Source organism: Oryctolagus cuniculus, chromosome 1 (assembly GCF_964237555.1).
Source record: "Oryctolagus cuniculus chromosome 1, mOryCun1.1, whole genome shotgun sequence".
Classification (NCBI taxonomy): Eukaryota; Metazoa; Chordata; class Mammalia; order Lagomorpha; family Leporidae; genus Oryctolagus; species Oryctolagus cuniculus.
In genome coordinates, this window is record NC_091432.1 from 113,113,672 (window position 1) to 113,138,747 (window position 25,076).

At 53.9% G+C, this 25,076-nt stretch overlaps 1 protein-coding gene across 4 annotated transcripts in view; it reads left to right on the forward strand.

The window, feature by feature from the left end:
- Positions 1 to 25,076, forward strand: part of GRIK4 (glutamate ionotropic receptor kainate type subunit 4) — a 435,012-nt gene that overhangs the window by 110,113 nt on the left and 299,823 nt on the right. For 3 of the 4 annotated variants that reach the window (XM_051819416.2, XM_051819403.2, XM_051819421.2), the window contains exons 2-3: positions 7,465 to 7,571; positions 13,936 to 14,067. In XM_051819416.2, the coding sequence (XP_051675376.1) occupies positions 13,986 to 14,067 (82 nt within the window). In that variant the 5' untranslated portion in view covers positions 7,465 to 7,571; positions 13,936 to 13,985. The remainder of the gene's footprint in view (positions 1 to 7,464; positions 7,572 to 13,935; positions 14,068 to 25,076) is intronic. The other variant, XM_051819410.2, reaches the window with a different exon arrangement.

Here is a 25,076-nt window from a genome sequence, read left to right on the forward strand (position 1 = left end):
CTGTCTTAGGAGTTTTATAGAAAACAATGGTAAATCATTCATCTGTTCAATAAATCTGAGACGTAGGGAGTCAGATGTGTGTTCTAGAACATAAAACACAGGGTAAATTGTTGGAGTGGGTTGGAGGAGGAATGAGAGAACTAACCCAGCCAGAGTTCTAGTCTGGGGAGAAGCCTTCCACAATTTTGATGACATGTTACCAAAATATGATTCACTTGTAACATTCTCTTATTTTTTTCCTTTGAGAACAAGTTTTACAGTTAACTCTCATAATACAACTCTTTGAGGATAGAGGTCCTACATGAGAAGTTAGTGCACAGGGACTTCTGTTGTTAATTTAACAATTAACACTCATGTATAATGACAGTGATCACTGAGGCGCTTGACATGAGCTGCCTAGGCTATGGAAGCCTTTTGAATCCACAAACTTTGTCAGTATTTAGACAGGGCCATAAACAAAGTGCAAGTTTTCACCTCCCTTCAGAGAAATGTACATCCTTCTTTGATGGCCCCTTCTTTCCAATGGGGTCTCACTCATCAAGGTCCTTCTTGTGGGACATTTTTGTGCCCGTTTTCTTGGCTTTCCATGCCTGAAAAACTCTTGAACATCCTCCTATTTTTAAAGACTTATTTATTTGAAAGAGTGATAGGAAGAAACAGAGAAAGAAAATTCGCTCCACTGGTTCACTCCCCAAATGGCCTCAGCAGCCAGGGTTAGGCCAGGCTAAAGCCAGGAGCTAGGGACTCCATCTCCCTCATGGGTGGCGGGAACCCATGAACTTGGGCCATCATCTGCTGCCTTCCCAGGCTCATTAGCAGGAAACCACAGCAGAAGCTCAGAGTGCCAGGACGTGAACCAGGCTCTGATATGGGATGTGGGCATCCCAAGCGGCTGCCCCATACCACCCTCTTTGATGTTCGAAGAACCCTGTGAAGTAGACAGGGCACACTGAGCTCCTCCTGTTTGTTGGGAGACCAAGGCACACAGGGACACAGGGAACAGATGGCAAAGCCAGGTTTGAACACAGGCCTTGGGTCTCCAAGCCCAGCCCCTTTGCTACAAGCTTTTTTCCACATTATATCCCCCCGCTTCGAGCTGGGCCTGATTCAGACTTGGCAAGGAGTGTGGTGCCCTTTTTCCTCTGAGACCGGTGCCGGTGCCGTCTGCGGCTGCCTTCACTGGAGATCCACAGCGCTCCACAGCTCGGACACTGGCCTTTCTAGCTCCTGGGGCGGTCTCTGCACTCTGATGTTCAGGTGGCTTCAGGTCAGTTCCCTTCAAGGTCGGCTTCCCCCACACTCACATTCCCCACACAGGCAGCCAAGTGCCCAGTAACCTCTCCAGGCCTCCCTGCACCCCTCGGTCATATTGATTTCCTTAAAGCGCAACTCTAGTCCTGACCCTTCCTTCCCCAGAAACAGTCGTTGGCTGTTGGTTGCGTGGAGGATAAAGTCCAGACCCCGTAGCCTTGGCATTTGAGGCCTTCTAGAATCTGAGCCCAGCACCAATGGGCTCCTGCCAGGTGGGTGTGGTCACCAGCCCTTAGACACCCCTTCCTTTCCCCAGCATGTACCCACAAGGTCTCTTCCATCCAGTGCATGCCCCTGACCTTGACTTCCAAGATCCTGGCTCCAACTCCCGGGCACCACAGATGCCTTTCTGCCTCTGTCTTCCTGCACGGTGCCCTTGTTTGGCCACAGGCTGCTCTGTCTTGCACGAGCGGCTTTCTTGCTGCGTGCAGCCTGAGTTCCCGGGTGTGCTGTGTCACTCTCCACACAGGGACACTTCTGGGGAGCTCCTGGAGGGAAGGCAGCCCTTCTGAGAATCTGGGTGGGCCCAGTGTGTTCAGGGCCCCTGGCAACCCCCTGCAGGATGATGGGCAGCACTCCCGGTCTTTCGCCCAGCTCTAGAGGCTGGAGCTGGCCTCTTGGGGACATGTGCTTCTTCATCAGGGGCCCTGTGAGTGCAAGGACAGACCCTCACTTAGCTAAGGAGGTCAGGGTTGTCCCACACGTCGCCCGGTGACCACATGAGGAGGTGACTCAGAGCTTTCAGCCCCTGGACTCCCAACGCGTAAACTTGCCCAGCCCTGCCTGTGGTTTCTGTGCCATCTCTGGGCCAGTGGCAGAGGGGAGGTGGCAGGGATCTCAGAGACTCTCCCCTGTGGCCTGTGATGAATGCAGAAAGAAGCCCTGGGTGGCTCATGGAGAGGGTGCCTGCGCTCTGAGACACTGGCTGAATGTGGCAGTGCCCCAGGGTCCCTCCTTCCTTGAGGGAGGGGCTTCCTCTTGCCAAAGGCCTGGGATCCACCAGGAGTCTACGCCAGGGGTTCTCCGAGGCAAGTGCTGTGGCTGCAGGGAGCCTCAGGTGGGCCGTACCTGGGATGGGGGCGAGACTGGCTGGGAGGAGAGTGCAGGTCTCAGGGTCAGCTCCCAGCAGCTCTGGCTTCTCACCAGGCAGCCAGCGCCCCTGTGTCAGGGAGGGATATTCCAGAGAGGCCACGAGAGACCTGGCAGAACCGCATTCAGTGAACCCTTGAGCCTTGACATGTGTGTCATGGGCCCTGGTCTTAGAGCCAGGCACAGAGAGAATCGAGGTTCTTTATAGTTAAGTTACTCACTAGACTCCTAAATTGAAAAAGCAACCAGACCTCTTAGCTAAGCATGCAACGGTAGAGAACAGTTGAGGATGAACAGCAAGTCCCTTCCCACGCCTGAGTGACCGTGGTCCTATAACCCCCTCCTCAGGGGCAGCTGGCCAGCAACCAGCCTCTACTCTCTTGGCCCTGCCTCGCCCTAGGCGGAGGGTGGTCAGTGCTATTGAGCTGGACAGAGGGGACAGGGCAGGGTGAGGCATGCCAGTGCACTGGGCACTCCCCAGAGGTTAGCCTGAGCTTGCGCGACTGCAGCAGAGTAAGTCCACCACTCTGAACTTGGCAGGGGACACACCCCTCTTGCTGCGGCCTTTACTGTGAAGGGTCTGGCCTTTCTTCCCTCCCCTGAGTGTGCCGAGGGCCTGGTCTGGACTTCAGAAAGATCAGGTCTCTCTTTCTGAGACACAGCAGTGTTGACGGGTGTGTGAAGGGGTCGTGGACGAGACAGATTGGTGAAGTGCCGGCTTGGGCTGGGCAAAGCCAGGCCAAGTTCAGGAGCTCCGCGTCTGTGCCCCAGTGGCTCCGGGCTCCCTATCACTAGGTTAGAATGCTTCCCTCTGACTTGGACCTGTGAATCTGGAATAAACCCTCTCTGGCGTCAGATGTGCCATTCTGGCTGCACCCCGTCACCAGCTGCCCCCACCTCATGCTACCATCAGTTGCAGTGCACACAGCCTCTCTGCAAGGCAGGGCAAGCCTCTGCGGGAAGCCCTCTCCTCCCCACACCTGGGAGGTGCCCAGCACGCGACAGAGGCTGGGTATGCCAGGGGGCCGTTGAAAATGCCATCTTCCCCTGCTGTCTTTCTGCTCTGTCTCCTCGGTGTGCGTGTGATTCTGCTGTGCCAGTTCCTCCTGTGAGATCGCCGCCTCGAAAGGTTACCTCGAAAGCGTTACCCTCGGCTCCAGCGCTGCGCTGCTGGGTTTCAGAGCCTCACAGGATCTCACGTGGCTTCTGCCAGGAGCGTGCGTCCCCGAGGATCCAGTCTGGTGGCCTCTGATAATGCCAGGGACATTTTTCACCGTTCTGAGCCATCCTGTGGGTCTCACCATGGTGATGGTCAGCTCCCCGGCATCTCACAGGTGCAAGGTGGGCTGGGATGCTGGGCTCCTCGCCTTTCCTGTGCAAGGGGCTGGGTCTAGTGCAAGGTTCATGAAGAAGAGGGCTTTAAATGCAGAGCCTTGGCCCAGACCCAGGAATGCAGTGGGAGAAGGGACAGGCCTTTGTCCTCAGAGAGGCTACGCCCAGGCCGGCACCGCGGCTCATTAGACTAATCCTCCACCTGTGGCGCCAGCACTGTGGGTTCTAGTCCCGGTTGGGGCGCCGGTTCTGTCCCAGTTGCTCCTCTTCCAGTCCAGCTCTCTGCTATGGCCCGGGAAGGCAGTGGAGGATGGCCCAAGTGCTTGGGCGCCTGCACCCTCATGGGAGACCAGGAGGAAGCACCTCGTTCCTGGCTTTGGATCAGCACAGTGCACCGGCCGTAGTGGCCATTTGGGGGGTGAACCAACGGAGGGAAGACCTTTCTCTGTCTCTCTCTCTCTCACTGTCTAACTCTGCCTGCAAAAAAAAAAAAAAAAAAAAAAAAAAAAAAAAGGCCACACCCAATGAGAGGGAATGGACACTGACACTGCTCTTGGCCTTGCAGTTCTGGTGGTCTCCCTGTGTTTCTGGAACTCACCATGCTGTATCCTGTCAGGGGCCTCTGAGCCCATCTCCTCCTCCCTGCTCTCACCCGGCCCCTCCTAAGGGCCTGGCTGACTCAAGTCACCCTTGGGGATGCTGCCCCTCCCCACTACACTCTGGGGCCTCTGCACCTTTCCTTTGCCGTCTGTATCCATGGCACCTGCCTGTCTCAGTACCTGATAGATGTCTCTTAATGTCCTAGATGGTAGCTCCAGGAGGGCAGGGACCATGTCCCAGGGACCGCGAAGCCACCTGCCACATAATAGAAATATTGAATGGGTGAAGTATGAGCCTCATAGGGTACTGCGGGTGCTTGCGTGTTTGGCCAGACTAGAGGATGGGCCTACATGACCCGTTTCCCCCCAGAAGCACTTTACTCATTTGCAAAGTGAGTCTGCATCCTTTATCTCGTTTGATCCTCTTAGCGACCCTGTGCGTACAACACGGTGAGTGTAATTTGCCTGCTTTACAGCCCAGGAAATGGAAGCCTCGAGGGGTTAAGTGATGGGTCCAGGGTCACACAGGGCTCCACCTCCAGGGCACTGAGCCTGAGCGAGGGGGAGGACTGGCTTCTTCAGGAGCTGCAGGGACGGGGCTGATCTGCAGCAGCATTTGGAGGGGAGAGGGCTGTGGGTTCACACCAGCCAGCAGGCGTGGGAGGCTGTGCTGCCGGGAGAAGACGGGGACGCAGTCCAGGTGCCTGTGCTCAGGGCTGGAGGGAAGCTCGGCAAGGGTGTGGAGGGGCTCCTCTCCCGACTGCACTTTCCCCTGGGTCTCCGGCAGCCGCCTTTCCTGGGAGCCAGATGAAGCTCTCAGAGGTTAGCAAGTCGGTTTAAGGACACAGAGTGGCAGCTGGGATAGGAAGCCAGGCACATCTGCTCTGGCCTCTGATGAGGGGACTCTGTTTACAGGTGCATTTCAGATCTGAAAGCTCCAAGGGAGGTGGTTTGGAGGGAAGAAAGCTCTGGATTCCTCCTTGCTCTTGTTCGGTAGTACCTGAGAATTTAGAATGGCTGTCCCTGGTCCTGGGCCCTGGTGGTCCCTGACATGTGCCATTGGACTGCTCATGGAGCCACCTCCCTTAAGTCAGGCCTGGGCTAGGCCATTGCGTCCACCCCTGCTCTTCAGTTTTAATTATTGAGTTAGGCCAGGCCCAGTTCCCAGTGTGGATGCCACTCTACCCGCCGGCTACCCCGTCCGGTCGTAACTCATTAGACTCCTGGGAGCTGGGAAATCCTGAATGTTGACAACACAGGGGCTGATCTTTTTGCCAAGAAGCCCTTGCATGCTCGTTCTTTTGTTGCTGGCTCTCGGGTCCAGCAAGAGGTGTGTAGGGGTCGAGAGCTCCTTGTGTTGAACTTGCCTTGTTCTCCACCGTCATTATAATAATCACAATCACAGTCCATCATTAAGTGGCAACCACATGCTAGATTCTGGGACCACAAAGAAGGTGGGTGTAGAAGGTGTATGTGCATGTGTGTGTGCACGTGTGTGCACATGTGTGTGTGTAGAGGGGGGAGGGGCATCCCAGAGTCCATGACCCAGTTCTTCCACGTGTCAGCTGAGTGACGTTGGCAAGTCACTCGATCCGCCTCTCTGCCTTTGAGTTCTGCACCTGCAGGTGGGGAGGCATGAGATTTTCTTCCTTGCAGAGTTCTCCCAAGGAGGAAACGAGTCTGAAATAGCACTTTACACATAGTAAATAGTCAGTAAATATTATGTTGTCGTAGAGTTGAGTTCTTAGAACTGCAGAACTTCACAGCCTAGGGATCCTCTAGTCTGCTTCCCTCGTTTTATAGGAGAAGCTGAGACTCGGAGATTGACTTGCAGGGCTTGTGAGTGCCCAGCTCGCTGACTGCTGGGACAGCCCTGTGTCCTGGCCTGTTGCAGGGAGACAGGATGCCTACAATGTCGTGCCCAGCTGATGAGGCCACGGTTATTCTCCCTCACGGCCCCATAGAGCCTGAGGTGGCCCTGTTCCTCCTCCCTGGCTACTGCACCTCCCTGCCACTCCAGCCAAGCTGCTGGCTGCCACCTGAGATTCTCCCAGTCAGGGGCAGTGAGACAATAGCAGAGAAGCCCACATCCATTTGTCTTGAGGAGCCTGGAGCGTCAGGAGGAGTAATCAAGATCTTGTTGCCCACAGCTGAGAGGAAACCTGTAATTAATCTAGCTGCCCCTCTGATTCTCTCTGTCCTCCTGTCGCCAGACACCTTCTGCTGGCTGTCAGCTTGCTCTGTGTCCCACCCTGCAAAATCGCAATTAATGGTACAGTGGCCCTATGAAGACGAGAGAGACACCAGCAGAGGGACCGCTGATGAGTCAGGAGAGGAGAGGCGGCTTAGCACAGCCAGGCAAGGGGTTCCGGCAGCGTGTGCACCACGGGAATACAGGGGGCTGTTGGGCAGGCTCTCGCTGTGGGCGCTGTGAACTGGCTGCTGCTTGTGGGTCAGCCAAGGTTGACTGAGCCTCCGCTCAGCATCACCACCATAGCAAGGTGGACACATGTCGGAAGGAGAAGCTCCCTGCCCCCACCATGGCGGAATAAACTCAGAGTCCAGTACCCACGCACTCACGCATTTGACAGCATTTATCTACAGCTGCCCCACGCCAGGCACTGTCCAAGGTGCTGGAGGAGCAGCCTTTGTGGAGCGTGCGTTCCAAATACAAGCACAGGGCAGGGGCTCAGAGTAATTTCCATCAGAACGGGACAAGGAGGATCTTCCAGCTTGGGGAAGGTGACCACTGTTGTGACTGTGAAGAAGTGAAAGTTAGATCCTCCTCTGGAAGAGGTCTGGTGTTTGCTGTTAGGGTAGGAAAACTTCCTGGGCAGATCCATGGGGAAGCAGAGGGGAGGAGCAAGAAGCCTCAGCTCCTGGTGCAGTGCCCCACCCCCGGTACATCCTGGAGCCTTTGGTGGGACATTGTGTGATTAAACGGCGCCTGGGAGCTACAGACAGTGAGGGCCAGAGGGCCAAGGGAGGAGAGCTTGTGTGGGTGGAGAAATTGTAGTTGGTTTGTGAATTCCTCCTGGGCAAGGTCGCTAAATGTACCTCACAAGTAAATGCTTTGTAGCCGATAGAGTGTCTTCTGCACACGTTCTCTGATTGTATTCTTTCATTATTTCAGCAGATATTTTTGAGTGCCTACTATGTGCCAGCCTGTGCCAGGCACTGGGGACACTGGTGGAAAAGTGCGACTTGTTCCCTGCTCTCGTGGTGCTCATCACCCCGGAGGTAGGCATTGGTGTTCTGGGGTCAGCGCTGGATGGGGAAACAAGGCTGTGCTCATTAGCGAGGACAGAGCCTGGCTTCAGTCCAGGTTGGGCCCTGATCTGCGCTCATTATGACCTCCCCAGGGTGTCTAGGAGAATGCTCTCGCTGCATGGCAAAGTCCTGCTTCTGAATGTGCTGCCATCCCCTTACCTAAAGTATTAGAGACCCTCAGAAGTTGGAAGCAGGGGCCGACATTGTGGCATAACAGGTAAAGCTGCCGCCTACAATGCCGGCATCCCATATGGGTGCCAGTTCGTGTCCTGGCTGTTCCACTTCCCATCCAAGTCTCTGCTAATGGCCTGGGAAAAGCAGTGGAGGATCGCCCAAGTACTTGGGCTCGTGCTTATGTGGAAGACCCAGATGAAGCTCCTGGCTCCTGGTTTCTGCTTGGCCCAGTTGGGGAGTGAACCAGTGGATGGAAGATCGCTCTCTCTCTCTCTCTGTCTCTCTCCCTCTCTCTCTCTCCTCTACTTAACACTGATTTTCTAAATAAATAAGTAAATCTTAAAAAGAAGTTAGAAGCAATATTTGTACAGTGAGGTCTTAAAAAGGTCCATGGAAGATGCATATTAAGAATAACTATGCATACATTTAAAAATTTCCCCACCAAAATTAGCCCAGTTTAAAAAAATATTTATTTGGAAGGCATAGTGACAGAGGCAAAGGAGGAGACAGAAAAGAGAGATCTTCCATCCACTGGTTCATTTTCCAAAGTCTGCAGTAGGCAGGGCTGCATCACACTGAAGCCAGGAGCCAGGAACTCCGTCCGGGTCCCCTAGTTGGGTGGCAATACTTGGGCCGTCTTCTGCTGCCTTCCCAGTGCATTAGCAGGGAGCAGGTGGGAGGCAGAACATCTGGGACTCAAACCAGTGCTCCCAGTATGGGGTGCTGGCATTGCAAGCAGTGGTTTAACCTGTTGTGCCACACCAGCCTCCTTCTGCCTTTTTTTTTTAAAGATTTATTTATTTATTTGAAAGACCCAGTAGCAGAGAGACAAAATAACTTCTTTTCATGCCATTTTTCCATGAACTTTGGGGGGTATCCTTGTATACCTGATTTTGACTTCAGTTCTGCCGGCATTTCCACATTGAGCTGTAGTCAAAGAGGATCATGGGATTGGCGATTGTGGATGATCGGACATTCTTGCATTGGATCCCCGGCACTATTGCTCTAGAAACAGGAACTTGGATAAGTTACTGAGCCTTTCTGAGCCTCGCCTTCCATGACTGTGGAATGGGGATGCAGCACTACCTTACAGGGTTAACGGAGTGGTCATGAAGAGTTAGTATACCTGAATCGAAAATGAATCTTGATGTGAATGGAAGGGGAGAGGGAGTGGGAAAGGGGAGGGTTGTTGGTGGGAGGGACGGTATGGGGGGGGAAGCCATTGTAACCCATGAGTCGTACTTTGGAAATTTATATTCATTAAATAAAAGATAAAAAAAAAAAAAAAAAAAAAAGAGTTAGTATACCTGGAGTGCTTCCTAGCGGCAGCACCACACAAGCACCGTAGCTGTTCTGTGAGGGTGTTTTTGTCACCCCCGTATCACAAAGGAACAAGGGTGTGAGCTAGTATATGGTAGCGTAGGATTCGAACCTGTGTACTTACCTGTGACTACCAGCCCGAGCCTCGGGACTTGGAGAGCAGCAGTCAGTACTTGTTTGCTTCCCTCCGCTTCTCAACATCCATTCCATGCTCACCATCAGCCTGGAACCGCAGCAATGTGTCTGCTTCAGCTGTTTGCTTTCCCTGCAGTGACTATACAAATACACGGCAAACCAGGGGCTTATCTCCTATTGGTGTCTACTCCAAAAATGCCCTTTGACACTGTCTGTTCAGTCACTCACTCCCTCGCTCAGCCAATATTAATGGAGCACCTAGTGTGGGCTGGATAGTGTGCTGGGTGCTTGGCGTGGTCCCTGCCATTCAAGCTTCCAGGTCTCTGGGGCCTCTGTGAACAGCATGTGGGCCCGATGAGAAATGTTCCAGGAGTGGTGTCTGTAGACAGGGAGGGGCCACAGGAAGCCCCCCAGGGAGGTCAGTACTGAGCCTGGAAAAAGCAGTTTGCAGGCCTTTAGGGGAGGGGCCTGCGCTCAGGAGGGGAGGCACAAGCAGAGGAGGCAGTAGAACGATGTGTCGTGTTTAGGGAAGTGAGAGCTGCGGTGTTTCTGGAGCGTCAGGTGCCATGGGGTAAGGACAGGTGAATGGGGGCCAATCACAGGACAGTTCAATCTGTTGGGCTGAGGAGTTTGCCCTTGAGAGGTCCCCTTTGCAACGGAGAGCTCTTGAAAGGTTTAGGGGAGAGGCGTGTAATTGCTATGCTTACATTTTAGTGAAACTGCCCTGGTCTGGAGTGGGCCTTGTGGCACAGCAGGTGAGGTGCTGCTCGGGACTCCTCCAGCCCATCCTGGGGCACCCGTTCAAGTCCCAGCTACTCGTCTCGCAATCCAGCTCCCTGCTTATGCACCTGCAAAACAACTCAAGTACTTGAGTTCCTGCTACCCATGTTGGAGACCCGGATGGAATTCCTGGGTCCCCCACAACCTGGCCTGGCCCAAACTCACTCTCTGGCTTTCTCTCTATCACTCTGCCTCTCAAGTAAATAAAATAGATAAATCTTTTTTAAAAGATGCCCTAGCTACCATGTGGAGAACCAAGTGGAGAGGAAGGGACCAGAGCAGAGAAGCCAATACGGAGACTGTGGCCTCACTCACGAATTCTGCACTTGGCCTGTCGGTGGCAGTGAGAAGTGGGGTGCAGTGTTGGTGCAGGGCCATCAGGACCCCATGACTAATTAGATGTGGGGCTGTGGGACGTGGGAATGTAGGGTGATTTTCAGCTTTCTGTTGTGGGCAACTGGTGATTGTCACATCACCCACTGAGAAGTAGGAGGAAAAACAGATGGCCGGTGTGGCGGAGTTGACAACTTCTCTTTAGGGCCAGGTGTATCTGAGGTGCTGTGGGACAGAGAGAGCTCTCAGGAGGCAGGTGTAGAGTACAGAGCTGCTGATTTGGACAGCACAGTCCACAGGTGCTCGTCAACTGTGGATGAGGCGAGACCCCCAGGGAGGGGTAGCATTAGTAGAAGGAGGGGCAATTTCTTTACCCTAAAATTAGTAATATATTCTTAGTTCATGGAAGCTGCTCTGCTAGGTTCTACAACTGGATTCATCTGAATGTTATCCTGAAAGAAGGTCTTCGTGTTTTTTTGTAAGGAATCTCAAACCTTCAGCTTTCTGCTCAATAACAGTTGAAATACAAAAAGAAAGCCAGGGGAGCCTCAGACCTGGCGAGCCACGGCTCCATGTGACCTTGAACGAGGCCTTTCAGTATTGTTGGGTGGAGCTTCCTCCTCTGTAATAGAGCTTGTCTGATGGATTCAATTCAACAGAGACTGTAAGAAAAGTTTTGTCAACCACTGAGACGTGCCAGGCGGAGGTTGTTTTCTTGTAAGGTTCAGGAGAGATTCATTTCTCCTCCTCATGGCCTGGGTCACACAAGGGAGGCCCATGAGCAGCCCAGAACCTCAGCCATCATTGTTCTTAAATGTGGTCTTGGCTCCTGGGCCACAAGCAACAGCAGTCAGACCCGCACGGGCTGAGTGTAGTTCTGTCATCAAACAAAAGTCACACGGGCCCATCTGACACCTACTTAATGGTCTGAATAATAATTATTGTGCAGCGAGCTGGTCACGCATAAATGGCAGGCATTGGATGTAAATGGCTGCATTTAGTATTACTTTTATGTAGCTTAACCAGGTTTTTACAGTTCTTTCCTCTTTGACAGCTCATTCATTTATCCACTTAATAAATGTTTGTTGAAGCTGTAATATATGCCGGGTGCTGTTCCAGGACCTGGAGACACAAATGAAGACTTCTGCCTCTGCCCCACCTCTGTTGAGCTTACACTCTAGGGAGGAGACGGGCAGTCAGCGTTATCTGTAATGAGTCTGGCTTCCCTGGAGGCCGCACCAACACCCCTGAGTTATATGGGACAAGAATTCGGGACCTGATTTGCCAACCAATCTTTACCCCAATCTTTTATCCATTGTCTTCCTTTTCTCCCTCTAGCAATTGTTCAAGGACTTTTGTTCACAGCACAAATACATACTGGGCACCTCTTGTGTGTAGAGAGATTCTGGTAACAGAACAGGAAACTGGAAACAATCCTTACCCTTAGGATCTCTGGTGTAGACGCATACAGGCAGCAGCCATTGAGAGAGAAACACATTGTCAGAGCCACAGAGAGGAGCCTGCTCCAAGCAGATGTATCACAGTGAACACAGCAAATGCAGGACAAAAGGGTAGCTGGAGTGTCTGTTAGAGAGACCAGGTACCACTCAACAGAAAGTGCTGAGACAGAACACATAAAGAAAAGTACACCCGCCCGGAGTATACAGCTTGACAAGTCTCTTCAAACTGCATACACTTCAGCCCCCAGAGCAAAAGACAGAACACCCCAGTGCCCCAGAAGCCCCTCACGTCCCCTGCCAGGCCAGTGCCTGTGTGCTTATAGAGTCACGTGGACTCATCTGCTCACTCTAGCACTCATTTTAGTTTGCATCCTAACCCTAGGTATAGCCTACAAATGCATCCAAAAGGGACGAGAATCAATTGAATACCATTAACTGGACTTCCAATTTCACACAACACTTGTGTCTGTTTTTGCATTTTCTGTAGATGGACTCATACTGTGTGTATTCTTTTGTGTCTGGTTCCCATTGCTCAATATGATTTGTATTCATGAGATTCATAAATGCTGTTACATGTAGTTCATTATTCATTTTTATTTCTTTTTTAAAGATGTATTTATTTTCACTTTATTTGAGAGGGAGAGAGAGGGGAAGAGAGAGAGAGATCCATCTTCCGTTTGCTGGTTTACTCCTCGACTGCTCGCAATAGCCAGGGTTGGGCCAGGCCAAAGCCAGGAGCCAGGAACTCCATCCCAGTCTCCCAAGTGGGTGGCAGGGATCCTCGTACTTGAGCATTGTCTGCAGCCCTCCCGGGGTGCCTATTATCAGGAAGCTGGAATCAGAAGCAAATTCAAGACTAAAACCAGGCATTCTGATACAGGATGCAGGTGTCCAAGTGGCGTCTTAATCACTGTCGAAAACGCCACCCCTGTTCATTTTCATTTCTGCATAGCATTCTACTGCGTGAATAGACATGCTGTTTCTCCATTCTTCTGGACATTTGGGTGGTTTCTAATTTAGGGAGATCTAAAGAATGCTGCTACAGGCACGACAGCACAGGTGTTTGGTGAGCATGCATGTGCATTTACGTGGGTGTGTCCCTGGGAGTGGAGGTACTGGGTCACTGGGGTCTGAGTAAAGCTCCAGGAGACAGTTCCATCAGTTCACACTCCCAGCGGCACTGGTGAGCGTTCCAGTAGCTCCAAGTCCTCATTAACACCTGACACCGTCTTTTTACTTTCAGAAGCCATTCCCTTGGCTACAGAGAGGTATATTATTGTGGTTTAAAATTGTGCTTTCCTGATGCCCAGTGAGCTGAGTACCCTTTCACACCTGCATGGGGTGTTGGATATATTCTTTAGTGAAGTGGCAACTCGGGTCTTTTGCCCATTTTTCTATTGGGTTGTCTGTCTTGGAGGGGAAGAAAGAAACATTTTAATACCCCTCCTTTCCAAGGCTCCCTGGGATTAGCCTGTGCAGGTCTGGCCAGGAATGAGGCAGAGCTGGTCACCTGTAGACTCAGTGGGGGGCAACAGCCATGCTGTCTTCGGGAGAGGCAGTTCCCTCCCAAACTAAGGTTCTAGAGTTGACACTGGGGGATGCACCCACTCAGGGAGGAGAAGAGTTGGTGAAGAAGGGTGGGGGTGGGGTTCATTTCAGCTGGCAGCAGAGGCAGCTGGTGGCCTGGGACGGGTGCCTCTGCCCCAGGTAATTGCTGGGACTGGATCTCTCCCATCTTGTTGGGGAGGAGCTGGCGTCTGAGTAGCCTTGTTAAGCCCCAGCCCTACACACGGCGGCTTCCCCTGGGTTGTGCAAGTCAGTCCGCAGCGCTGTGAGAAGACTTATGAAGACCTCACAGCCGGTAGGCAGAGAGGCTGGCCTGGCCCACAGCTCTCTGCAGTGTGCAGTGCGTACTCACCTTCATTCTCAGTCCCAGACGCTAAGGGGAAGCGAGGCGCTGTGGGTCCTGCAGCCGCCCCGTATGGTCCCCGAATCTATAGCTCGGCAGCTCTCCCGTGGCACTGCCAGATGTTCTCATGGGGGTGCCCCCTGGTGGCTCAGGTGCCCCCCGGGGTGGAGGGTGCCATGGCCTGGCTGGCATCGGACTCACATGCTCCCGCGCTCTCCTGCAGAGTTATGTCATGCCCAGACCAGCAGAGGGCTCCATGAGGATTTATAGAAGATGCCCCGCGTCTCGGCGCCTTTGGTGCTGCTTCCTGCGTGGCTCGTGATGGTCGCCTGCAGCCCGCACTCCCTGAGGATCGGTAAGTGCAGCTTGGCCTAGGGGATGCCCCCGCCCGGACCCCGCCTGTCCACAGGGGACCTCGGAGTGCTGTGCAGGGCCCCCAGGGAAGCTGCTGTGCCCTCCCTGAGTCTGGCTGGCCTGGTGGCGGCGATGGTGGTGATGGGGACGTCCCACAGGCTGACAGCCGTGGTCTAAGATGCTGCTAACTCCTGTCCCGTGTGAGATGGACTCAGCCTGGCACAGGAAGGGGCTGCTGTTAGGGAAGAAGGATGGTGAGCATGGCCTGGGATTCCAAACTCAGGCCGGAGAAGAGATCACTGCTGTCCTCTGATTGGTCCAAGGACAGCGTGCTGTGTCCTCAGCAGCTTCCATGAAGCCGGGAGTCTGCTTGGTGATCCTGGCCCGGCCACTCGGAAGGGCCCTTGTCTTGATGTCCTCCTGCCGTGGCCTGGCTCTGAAGGGAGGGCGGGACCCCTTCGTTCTCTCTCCCTTGTCCTTCCTGCTGTGGGCAGGCAGGACTTCCACCTGCGCCGACAGCACCCTCACCCTGGAGGGGAGGGCCCGGAGGTCAGGTGTCTCCTGCTGTGCCAGGGCTTGGTGAAGCTTACCGAGCACTCCGGACTCGGGTCCTGGGGACACCGCCTCAGGACCGAGGACACAGTGCAGGCCAGCAGGCACAGGGTGGCCGCCTGGTGGCCCAGCACAGAGAATCTGTGGAGTCAGGACTAATGGGAGGGTGTTAGGGATCGGGGTGTCTCCTGTGCCTGCGGAGACCAGCATTGGTGTGGGCAGCTGTGTGGGGCACGACAGTGAGAAATCCCACTTCTTGCTGGTCACAAGATGAGCTGTCCAACAGCAGGCTCCAGGGGCGAGGTCAGATGAGTCCCAGAGGAACCATCCAGACGAGGCTCTCTGCAGACCAGGCGAGGTTGGGGGCAAAAGTGGGTGATGTGACCGGAGCAGGGTCCTGGATCCTCAACCTGAAACTAAACAGGCTCAAGGCCAGCTTAGAATAAAGGTGGCTTCAGGACAAGTCCCAGAGAAATGACTTATTCTGACTCGCGAACTCCTCCCGTTGCACTCAGGCCTGGCCCTCGGTCCCGAGTGGGGCTGGCATGCTGGTGGTGCCAAGGGGGCCCCAGTGCAGGCAGAGGTGGGCCAGCAGCCCAGCCCCAGGCTTGCATGGCCCCGTGTGAGCCTGTGGGTCTCTGAGCTGCTCCACCCTCCCCTACAGGCCTGCAGAGGCAGCTGCAGCCGGCTAGACTCAGGGACAGGGACTCAGCTCTCCCCCACGCCCTGCCCTCTACCCCGCATCCTCTGTGATTGAAACAAGGAATTAAAAACACCCCATCTTGCCTCCCTCTTCCCCATTCACTTCTAAAAGCCTTATTTAATTCTGCTCAGCGGCAATGCGAAACGGTTCGTATCCTTAAGACGCTTAATTTATAAGATGCCTACAGTTATTCAGCGTTGCTGCGGGGTTTTCACCCCCTGAAAATGAGCGAATCAATTTCCATTTGTTGCTAATGGGAAGCGGAAAGGACTTGAGCCAGGCTCGGCAGTGCCTGGCGGCCTCGGCTCTCGTGAGCTTGCTGCCCAGGGTGGACCCCTCTCTTGGCTGCGATGCCGAAGATGGGGGGTTTCAAAAGGACCCCGCGGGCTCCCACCCCCACCCCCTGAGCAGCGCTTTGCCGGTCTCAGTTTTTTGGTTCATGCCAGGCTACTTCCCACTAATTTCCAGCCAGGAGCCCTGCTGGCTGGCAAGGTCAAGCCAGGCCTGATCTCCCGCGGGAGCCAGGAAGCCGGTTAAGCCAACAAAGAAAAAGAAAAGAAAAGCTCCAGACAGCGATGCCAGGGTCTGCTGTCCTGTCTCCTTGGTCATCCTGACAGTGCTCAGCTCCTGATGGAGGAAAGGGGCTAATTACAGGGCCTCCCGGGGGCTGTGGGGGAGGGCCGGGAGGGCCGAGAAGTAGGTCAAGAAAACACAAGGAGCTGTGCTGGCAGTGGCCGGCCGGACTGGCCTTCGACTGTGCTGGGTTGTCCGCCCGCACAGGGGTCGGTGCTCCTTGCGTGTGGGATCTTCTGGGGGCATGGATGGCTGTCAGGGCGGAGCTGTGCGGAGGGACCGGGAGTCTCCGAGATGAATTACGCAGCCTGCTCCGTCGTCAGCCCAGCCTGTCTGCTGGTGACAATACGGATGTGTGTGAAGAGCCTGCCGAACCCATTACCCTGCCCGTGACGGCTGTTTTTCATTCAGGGGAGGCGCGAGGCGGCAGATACAGCCAAATTGTCTATTACGCTGTCCGGTGTTTACCCCCCGAATGAGGTTTTGGGTAAGAGAATGGGACTTTATTTATGGCTGTGAGGCTGCCTGCATAAATTCGCCAAACTCTCACACATATGTCAGCCCCCTTCAGTCATCCGTCTTCTGGATGTGGCTTTGTCCCTCTGTGTCCCTGTAGGTTCTCTGAGCAATGACTGTGTAGCCACAAGTTAATAAATGCCCCGAGAAGACCCCACCCCATCTTGTAGCCCTTCCAGTACTCAAAGACACGGTCCTGGTTGTCGTCCTAACATCTCAGACCAGAAAGGACGATAAGGATCTGTTGTCCAACCTGCTAGCTTCGCAGGTGAGGACACAGGGGCCAGTGGCTGGCCAAGGTCACACGGGCAGGAGGTGGCCTGTCCGGGGGCCTGCTGCCCTTGGCCCCTCTTCCCGGGCCTTCTCACTGCCCTCTGGTGGGCTCCCTTGGCTCCTGGGAGGCAGGGTCCCCTTCAACAGTACGTGAAGGTTGTCTTCTCTCGTGGTGTTCTCCAGTCCTGTTCTGGAAAATTTTCGGACATTAGCGAGTGTTGCCCTTGGCCAGGCACCACAGGTACCGATGAGCAGTTGTTAACCACACGCACACTGGGCTTTCCCGCTGGCTCTGATTGCCCCTTCCTGGCCCTGTGTCTTAGCCACCCTGAACCACTGGCTCGCCGTTACACACCTGCACCTGGCAGGTTCCCTCCACACCACCTCCATTGCCCACAGGGCTCCTCCTCCCATCTGTCTTCTTTGCCTGGAAAACAGTCCCTTCAGCCCCCGCTCCTCCTCCTTCTCCTCGTCTTCCTCCTTCTCCATCACCATGGACATAAATGACTCTTCCTGTGTGCGTAGTCCGTTTCTTAAGACTATAACAAAATACCGGAGGTGAGCCATTTTATTTTAAAAAAACAAAAAGTGGGTTTATGTTGGCTCTCAGTTCTGGAGGTGCACAATCCGGGGCCTTGTCTGGCGCTGGCCTCTTTACCAACAAAGTCCCAAGGCAGTGTGAGTGCAAGTGTAACTGGGTCTCTCTCCCTCCACTTACAGAACCAGTAGGACGCAATCCTAGGGGCTCCACCCTAGGGACTCATCTAATCCTAGTACTTCCCAGAAGCCCCACCTCCAAACACCATAGTCAGATTAAGTTGCTACCATCTTTTTTTTTAAGATTTATTTGTTTGAAAGAGTTATGATGCTGGGGTCCAGGGGAGATTGATCTTCCATCTGCTCGTTCTCTTCCCAGATGACAGCAATGGCCAGGGCTGGCCAAGCTGAAGCCAAGAGACAGGAGCCAGGAGCCAGGAGCTTCATCTGGGTCTCCTGTGTGGGTGGCAGGGGCCCAAACACTTGGGCCATCTTTTTTTTTTTTTTAATTTTTTGACAGGCAGAGTGGACAGTGAGAGAGAGAGACAGAGAGAAAGGTCTTCCTTTGCCGTTGGTTCACCCTTCAATGGCCGCCGCGGCCGGCGCGCTCCTGGGCCACAGCAGAGAGCTGGCCTGGAAGAGGGGCAACCGGGACAGAATCCGGCGCCCCGACCGGGACTAGAACCGGTGTGCTGGCACCGCAAGGCGGAGGATTAGCCTAGTGAGCCACTGCTTTTCCCAGGTGCATCAGCAGGGAGCTGGATCGGAAGTGAAACAGCTGGTACCTGAACTGGCGCCCCTATGGGATGCCAGCATTGCAGGCGGTGGCTTTACCTGCTGTGCTGCAGCGCCGGCCCTGAGTTTCTACCACCTTAGTCTCACAATGCGGCTTCAACACCTGAAGCTTTGAGGGACACCTGAGCCACACCCAACCCGCAGCGCTCTGCAAAGTCCTTTCCTAATGTCACCTCTCCCTTTGGGGGAATTCATCCCCCTCCCGTTGCTCTTCTGTTCCCCTGGGACGCCCATCTGTGCCACAGTTAGGGTGTTGTACTTGAATTGATATTTCTATCAGGGTCTGACCTCAGTGAGACAATGAGCACCGATCCCAAGGTCTACCCAGGATCCATGCAAGTGGATTGCACATCTCTGTGGGTGTGATGGGTGCATGTGGCTCTTGTGAGACCTGGTTCCCTGTTTCCATGTTTGGCACCACTGTTTTAAAGTGCTTTCTTCTGGCCTTAACTGTCCATAAGCAGCTGGAGTACAAGAGACAGAGAAAATGCCCATCTGTCCATCTTGCTTATGGGAAAGAATAGAAGTTAGTTGAAGATCCTTACTAGGTTCTTTTTAAAATTTATTTATTTTGTTTATTTGAGAGGCAGGCAGAAGAGTGACAGAGACAGATAGGCATCAGAGGGCTCCCTTCTACCGGTTTCTCCCCAGATTCCTGCAATAGCTGGACTGGGCCAGGTTGAAGCCAAGAGCGGGGAACTCAACCTGAGTCTCCCACATGGGTGTCAGGGACCCAAGGACTTTCTGCCTCCCAGTGTGTGCACTAGCAGGAACCTGGGATCAGGAGTAGAGCCAGGCCTCGGACCCAGCCTTTCCAGTATGCATGCGCAGCTAATGCCGCCCACCCTGACGGTGTTCTAATGAAAGTTTTGGCTGTGACAATAAACTTGACGGTTCCATTCCACTCTTCACTCAGTCACTTAGCACATATTGACTGAATGCAGTGTGTCAACCCCTGAGGATGCAGCGCTAAATAATAATCATGGCAATGAGAAGCCCCACTTGGAGAGGCCTCTGCCAGGCACCGGGTGAGATATCTGCCGGAGGCACGGAGCCTTGACGTCACCGGCGTAAGTTCACACGGGGGGTGTCAGAACCTGTCTGGTTGCAGAGTGGTTCTCTGCTCTGCTGCACTTCGGTTTCTGAGCCCTGGAGAGATTTGGGCTATCCCGCGGTCCCAGCAGTTGCGGCGAACGTTCTGCGTTCTGTCTGGCAGAGGAGTTGAAGGATGGAATTGTTACTGGTGATACAGTTTCTTGCTTTGCTCTGACACTTTTCCATCTAAAGGATTTCCTGAGGGCACAGGCACTTCAGCTGGCAGATGAGGAAGCTGCGGCTTGGGGGCGTCTGGTGTCGGTCTCGGCGGCCGGGAAGTGCCGCTCATGGCGGCGAGCAGGCTACGGTGGCACTTGGCTCTCCTGCTCGCTGAGGGGCTTCCCTGTGTGGCGACGCACGAGAGCTCGGGTTTATCTGACACCCCCGTGACGAGGACCCCTGAGCACTTTACCACTACAGTTTTTTACTTAATTCATTTTCCCCAGTGAGCTCCAATCCTGTACAGAGATAATGTGCCCAGAACATTCGAATGTTAGAAAGGTGAAGCTAATAGGAGATCAGGGAGAGGGGAAGGGGAAGAATTGAAAACACTGTTTTTTTTTTGTTTTTTTTTTTTGTTTGTTTTGTTTTTTTTTTTTATCCCGTGCTGCTGTGTATCAAACATAGCAGATATGCCAAGATTCAAATGCACCAGTGACGTCTTGGCCTCGAGGATCTAGAGGATCTACCTTGGTTTTTTTTTTTTTCCCCCACACAGGGCTTCCCTAATTATGTCAGCATGTGATTTAATTTATGGCATTTTGATGAGCGTGTAAGTTTTCATCTCAGTTCCAAATTGAGTCACCCGTATAGACCGTCAGTTGGGCCTCCACATTAGTGACAAGTGGAAATGGATGTCTTTCTCCTCTGTCACCATACAGAGGGAATACAGAAAGACTTCTGGGACATAAATCTCTGCCCCAGTGAGCACCTTTGGGAGTGTGTGTCTTCCTGATTCGTGCCCAGGGTCTAGCGCAGTGCCTGGCCCCCAGTGGTAGTCTTAGTTCATGTTTGCTAAGTGACTTACCTATGGCAAGCTTTGAATCTTGAACTGACCTGTCAGTTTTCAAACTTCTTTTCTCCCAGAAATCGGTCAACACTCAAAAATACCATTTTTTTTATTGTTTTCATCAGCCTACAAAATGTAGAGTTAGGGGAGTGAATATTTTGCCTGTGTCCACATGCACCTGTTCTCCTCCCTGATCCACCACTGCAGCCATGCATTTCTGGGCAGATCACAGAGGCTGGGCTGTCGTTGGACCCGCCTGCAGGCCAGGGTGCTGCCTGTCTTCATCTGTCTTCGTGCCATTCGGGAGCACCACTTAGGATGCTTGCCCGGTGTTTGTCTTCTCTCACCCTTTCCAGACCCACATTGGGAGCCACAGCTCAGGCCGGAGTCTCTTCTCCTGAAAAGTTGGGGGTGAATAAGGCCTGCGTGAGCAGACCTACTGGGGTTCCAAAAAGTGAAGTGAATTGGTGAAAACCCCTTTGTCAGTGCCAAAGCCCCTGACTCCCAGCTGCCCTGTGGCATTTGCCATGGTTTGCAACATGTAGTGGGTACTTCTTGCCTGGCTGGGTGGCTGCTGGCTGCCTGGCAGCACCAGGTTGGGCGGAGATGAGTATGGTGTCTGGAGAACAGCGATGGCGATATTTTGTCAGAATTTCAAAAACCTGTCTTCAGCTTTGCGAAACGGTTTACAAAATGTCTTGGGATGTGGAGTGAGTCACTGGCAAGCTCAATTTCTTATGGAGGGTGGGGGAGATATAAATTATGGAGACAGGTTTTGGTTCCATGTTAAAAAAAATGTTTACTAGGCAGATGGAGCAGGCTCTTTGGATACCAACGTCCTCGTAGCTGGAGGTGGCCACAGATGGGTCAGCACAGGTTTGGCCTGTGACCTTGAAGACTCTTTCCCACCTGGCTGCTTTCCCAGGCACATTAACAGGGAGCTGCATTGAAAGTGGAGCTGCTGGGACTTGAGCTGGTGCCCTAATGGGATGTCGGTGCTGCAGGCAGCAGCTTACCCTGCTGCACCACAGCGCCAGCCCCCATCTGCCTGATTTAAGCCATGACCTCATGTGGCTCCAAGAATTTGGGTAAGCCAGGTCACACCTAGTAGCCCTACTACTGCTTTGGTTTTTTTGGCATAGAACTGGCCTTCTGTGTGCTTCCTGTCTCTAGCTGGGCACAGGTGTGGACCGAAGCTGCTGCTACGTTTCAGCTTAAGGCCCTTGCGTGTGCGAGTCTGAGTAGGTGGCACACGTGCGCATCCCACTCGAGCCTCATGCTGCAGGCAAGACGTTGGTCACACTTAGCTCTCATTAGTCTGGATAAGTAGGCACTCGTTCCCTGTCGGCTTCCCTGGGGGCTGCGCCTTCGCTGGTGGGCAGCAGGGTGCGCTGCAGGCAGTTGTCGGGCCGCCCACCAGCCCCTCTGTGTCTTGTCAGCGTGTGTTTCTCCCAGTGGAGCTGCTTGGGGGCTCGGTGCGCTCCTGGTGGGCTGGGCTGGGGAAGCCCATTAGCCCAGGCTGATGAGGAGCGCGGTGGAGGGAGGCCAGGTGGGGCTCAGGTGCACACAGGTTGGCACACACAGTCGTCTGGCTGGGCAGACACCGGTGCCAATGTGCTGGCCTCCAGAGGCACCGCCAGTCAGTCGGATGTGCAGCCCTGGTTGGGGGTCTCTGGCATTGAGGCTTCTGTTAGCGTGATCCCTTTATGACTGCACGGGCAGGCACGACCACAGCATCTTCTGCTTCTCTCACTCTCCATTTCAGGCAGGGAAATCAACACCGGAGGGGGCTGCCCATCATCCGGGTGTCCCCCTTGTCTCAGTTCCTTGCACCCCGAATCACCAGCTGTCTCGATGGGTTCTTCCACAATGACTGGGGCTGGAGAGGTTAACCCAGTGCCTGTACCCATGAACCAGACCCCTGGATAGGAATCTGAGCTCCACCTTTTGCCAGGCACATGACCTTGAACAAGCATCCAATTTCTCATTGCCTCAATTTCTCCCTTACAATCTGGAGTCACAGTAGTCCCTGCCTCTTTTTTAAAAAAATAAGAATTCAGTAAGTCCCTATGTAGGAAGCACTAGGATGGTGTGGGACGCATACTAAATGCTGGGGAAGTGGCATCTGTTATTATTAATGGTGCTACAGGCCCAGCTGCCTCCAGCTGCTAGCCTTCCCATGCCTGGGGCATCCTTCCTCACTCCCACCAAATCCTGTGTCTCCCCTTTTGCTAAACCCTGCTTTAAAGGCAGCCTGTCTTTGGAGATGAGAGTCCCCAGCTGGTTTGGAGCTCCTCTGCTTCGAGAAGCCTGAGTGTGGGTGTGTGTGTGTGTGTGTGCTTGCGCGCGCACATGTTGCCTTGTCTTTGTTGGCATTTACCTGCCTATCCTGTGCCAACATTTTACAAAACCTTATTTGAATTCCGCCCCTCCCCCACCCCCAAGCCTAGGAGCATCCCGAGGGGACAGGCTGTCTTGCTCACGCTCGCAGTGTGGGGACTTGTCTCAGGGAGCTGGCTCCTGCATCTGCACTGCCCCTCATCTTACAAATCTCCCTTAGCTCCTGCTCCGCTTCCCCCTGCTTTTAGCTCCTTCCTTCTACGGCAGAGCTCTGCAAAAGAATCACCCGTTCCAGCCGTCTCCCTTTCCTCTCCCCTCTTTCCCTGTTAGAAGACCCTGTCCAGTGGACGTTCAGCCCCACTGGTGACGCCCACCTTGCCAGTGCAGTGATCGGTCCCCAGGCCTGGCTGTGCTGGGTTCAGCTGCAGCATTTCACGTGGCTCCTGGCCGCCCCCGTCTTGGTGCTGGCCCTGCCTCAGCGGCTGCCGCTCCTCTCCTCCTCTCCTGATTCCTCCTTGATCTCTGCATATGGATGGTCCCCGGGCTCTTCTCTCTTCACATCCACTCCCTGGGGTGACCTCATTCAGTCTGGAGGCCTTAAACGCGGCCACATGTTTTTGACTCTAGCTACATCGCCAGCTCTGATCTCTCTCCATCAGCCCAGCCACACGGGTAACTCATACTTGACATATGCATCCCTCAGCTCTCTGTCCCCTCCCAGGCTGCTTCTGCTCCCCACTTCATCCCATCCCTTTGGACTTGGACTCCAAACCTGCTCATCTTCCTCGATCCCCTCTTTCTCTGACGCCCCACTTCTTCTCCATCAGTATCCTGTTGGCTGTGCCTCCCACCCCATCCAGTAAAACCCAACCACTTCTTACAGCCTCAGCGGCTGCTTCCTTGGCCCAGGATGTGCTGTCTGTGCCTGGGGTCATGGTGAAGCCTTCCTGGTGGTTTGCCTGCCTGTCTCTTGAGCTGTCATTTTTCATTCTCAACGTGGGGCAGGGGCAGTGCTTTTAAAGTGTGAGAGGAGCCCCTCAGCCCTCCGCTGCACCCTCCACTGCCTTCTCATCTGGGTGAAAGAATCCTCATAACGGCCCCAAGGTCCTCCATGATCGGCGTTCCTCTTGCTGACACCACACCAACCCCATGATCCCCAGCTTCTTCACTTTTCCTAAAGCACAAGCACATCAAGTTTGCTCTCACCTCAGGGCCCTTGCACTGCAGTTCCTTCTGCACAGAACACTCTTGTTCTTTTTTTTTTTTTTTTAAGGATTTATTTATTTATTTGAAAGGCAGAGTTACAGAGAGAGGGACACACAGACTCACGCATCTTCTATCTGCGGATTCACGCCCTAAATGGCCGCAATAGCTGGGGCTGGGCCAGGTTGAAGCCAGGACTGCTTTCCCAGGTGCATTAGCAGGGAGCTGGATGAGAAGTGGAGCAGCTGGGACTCACACTGGTACCCATATAGGATGCCGGCATCACTGAAGGCAGCTTAACTCACTGTGCCGCAGCACTGGCCCCTCTCAGAACACTGTCTGCAGCTGACACCCTGCCTCTCCTATGCCCCCCGCCACCCGCACACTTTCTGTCATTCCTCCCAGCTTTATTTTCTCTGTGACCCTTAGCACTATCTGACATAGGGGCCCCACTTTATTATCTGAATTCTCCCGTGAGGAGAAAGGGTTTGTTTTGTTCTCTGCTGTATCCCTGAGCATGTAAGACAGGGCCTGGCACACAATGGGTGCTCGCTGAATATCTGCATAGGGAATGAGGGATGCAGGCCCAAGGGAGGTCCCAAAGGAGCTCAGATCTGAGTGCCCTGGGAAATCATGGGCTCGTGGTGTCACTTGACATGCAGGCGGGTTTCGCCGGCGCCCCGTGCCGAGGGCCATGCCACGATGCTGTGGGTTCCTGTCCCTGTGTTCAGGAGCTGAGGCTCAGCCTGCACACATTCTGAGGAAGAAGCCCACGTCAGCATTTAATGACTCAGCATTCCCATGAGTCTTGGCTACTGGGCTTCCTCCGTCCTTCAGATCCAAACACTGGGCCCTTGGCTCATCATCCCTCCCCCCCGGCTTGCCGCGGCAGTGCCCACACCCCGGTCTTGTCATCACATCTCACTGTGCTCAGGCTGCTCTGGGACTCTGGTCAGGCCTTGTATATCTGTGGTTCAGTCCTCCAGGAGCCCAGACACCTGACCCTGGCCCCAGCGTCCCTGCTGGGACTCAGCCACTGGCTTCCCCCTCCTTTCCTGATGCTGCCATTGTTGGCCAGGGAAGCTGCCTGCTGTTTGCTGGGAGCCTGTGCCAGTTATGTCTGATTGTGCTTGGATTTGCAAGCTCTGGCAGCGGCAGGGTCCCCAGCAACACCCACCCCACCCGTGGATAGTTAGAGGACTATTTTTTTTCTATTTTTTTTATTTTTTGACAGGCAGAGTGGACAGTGAGAGAGAGAGAGACAGAGAGAAAGGTCTTCTTTTTGCCGTTGGTTCACCCTCCAATGGCCGTCGTGGCCGGCGCGCTGTGGCCGGTGCACCACGCTGATCCGAAGGCAGGAGCCAGGTGCTTCTCCTGGTCTCCCATGGGGTGCAGGGCCCAAGCACTTGGGCCA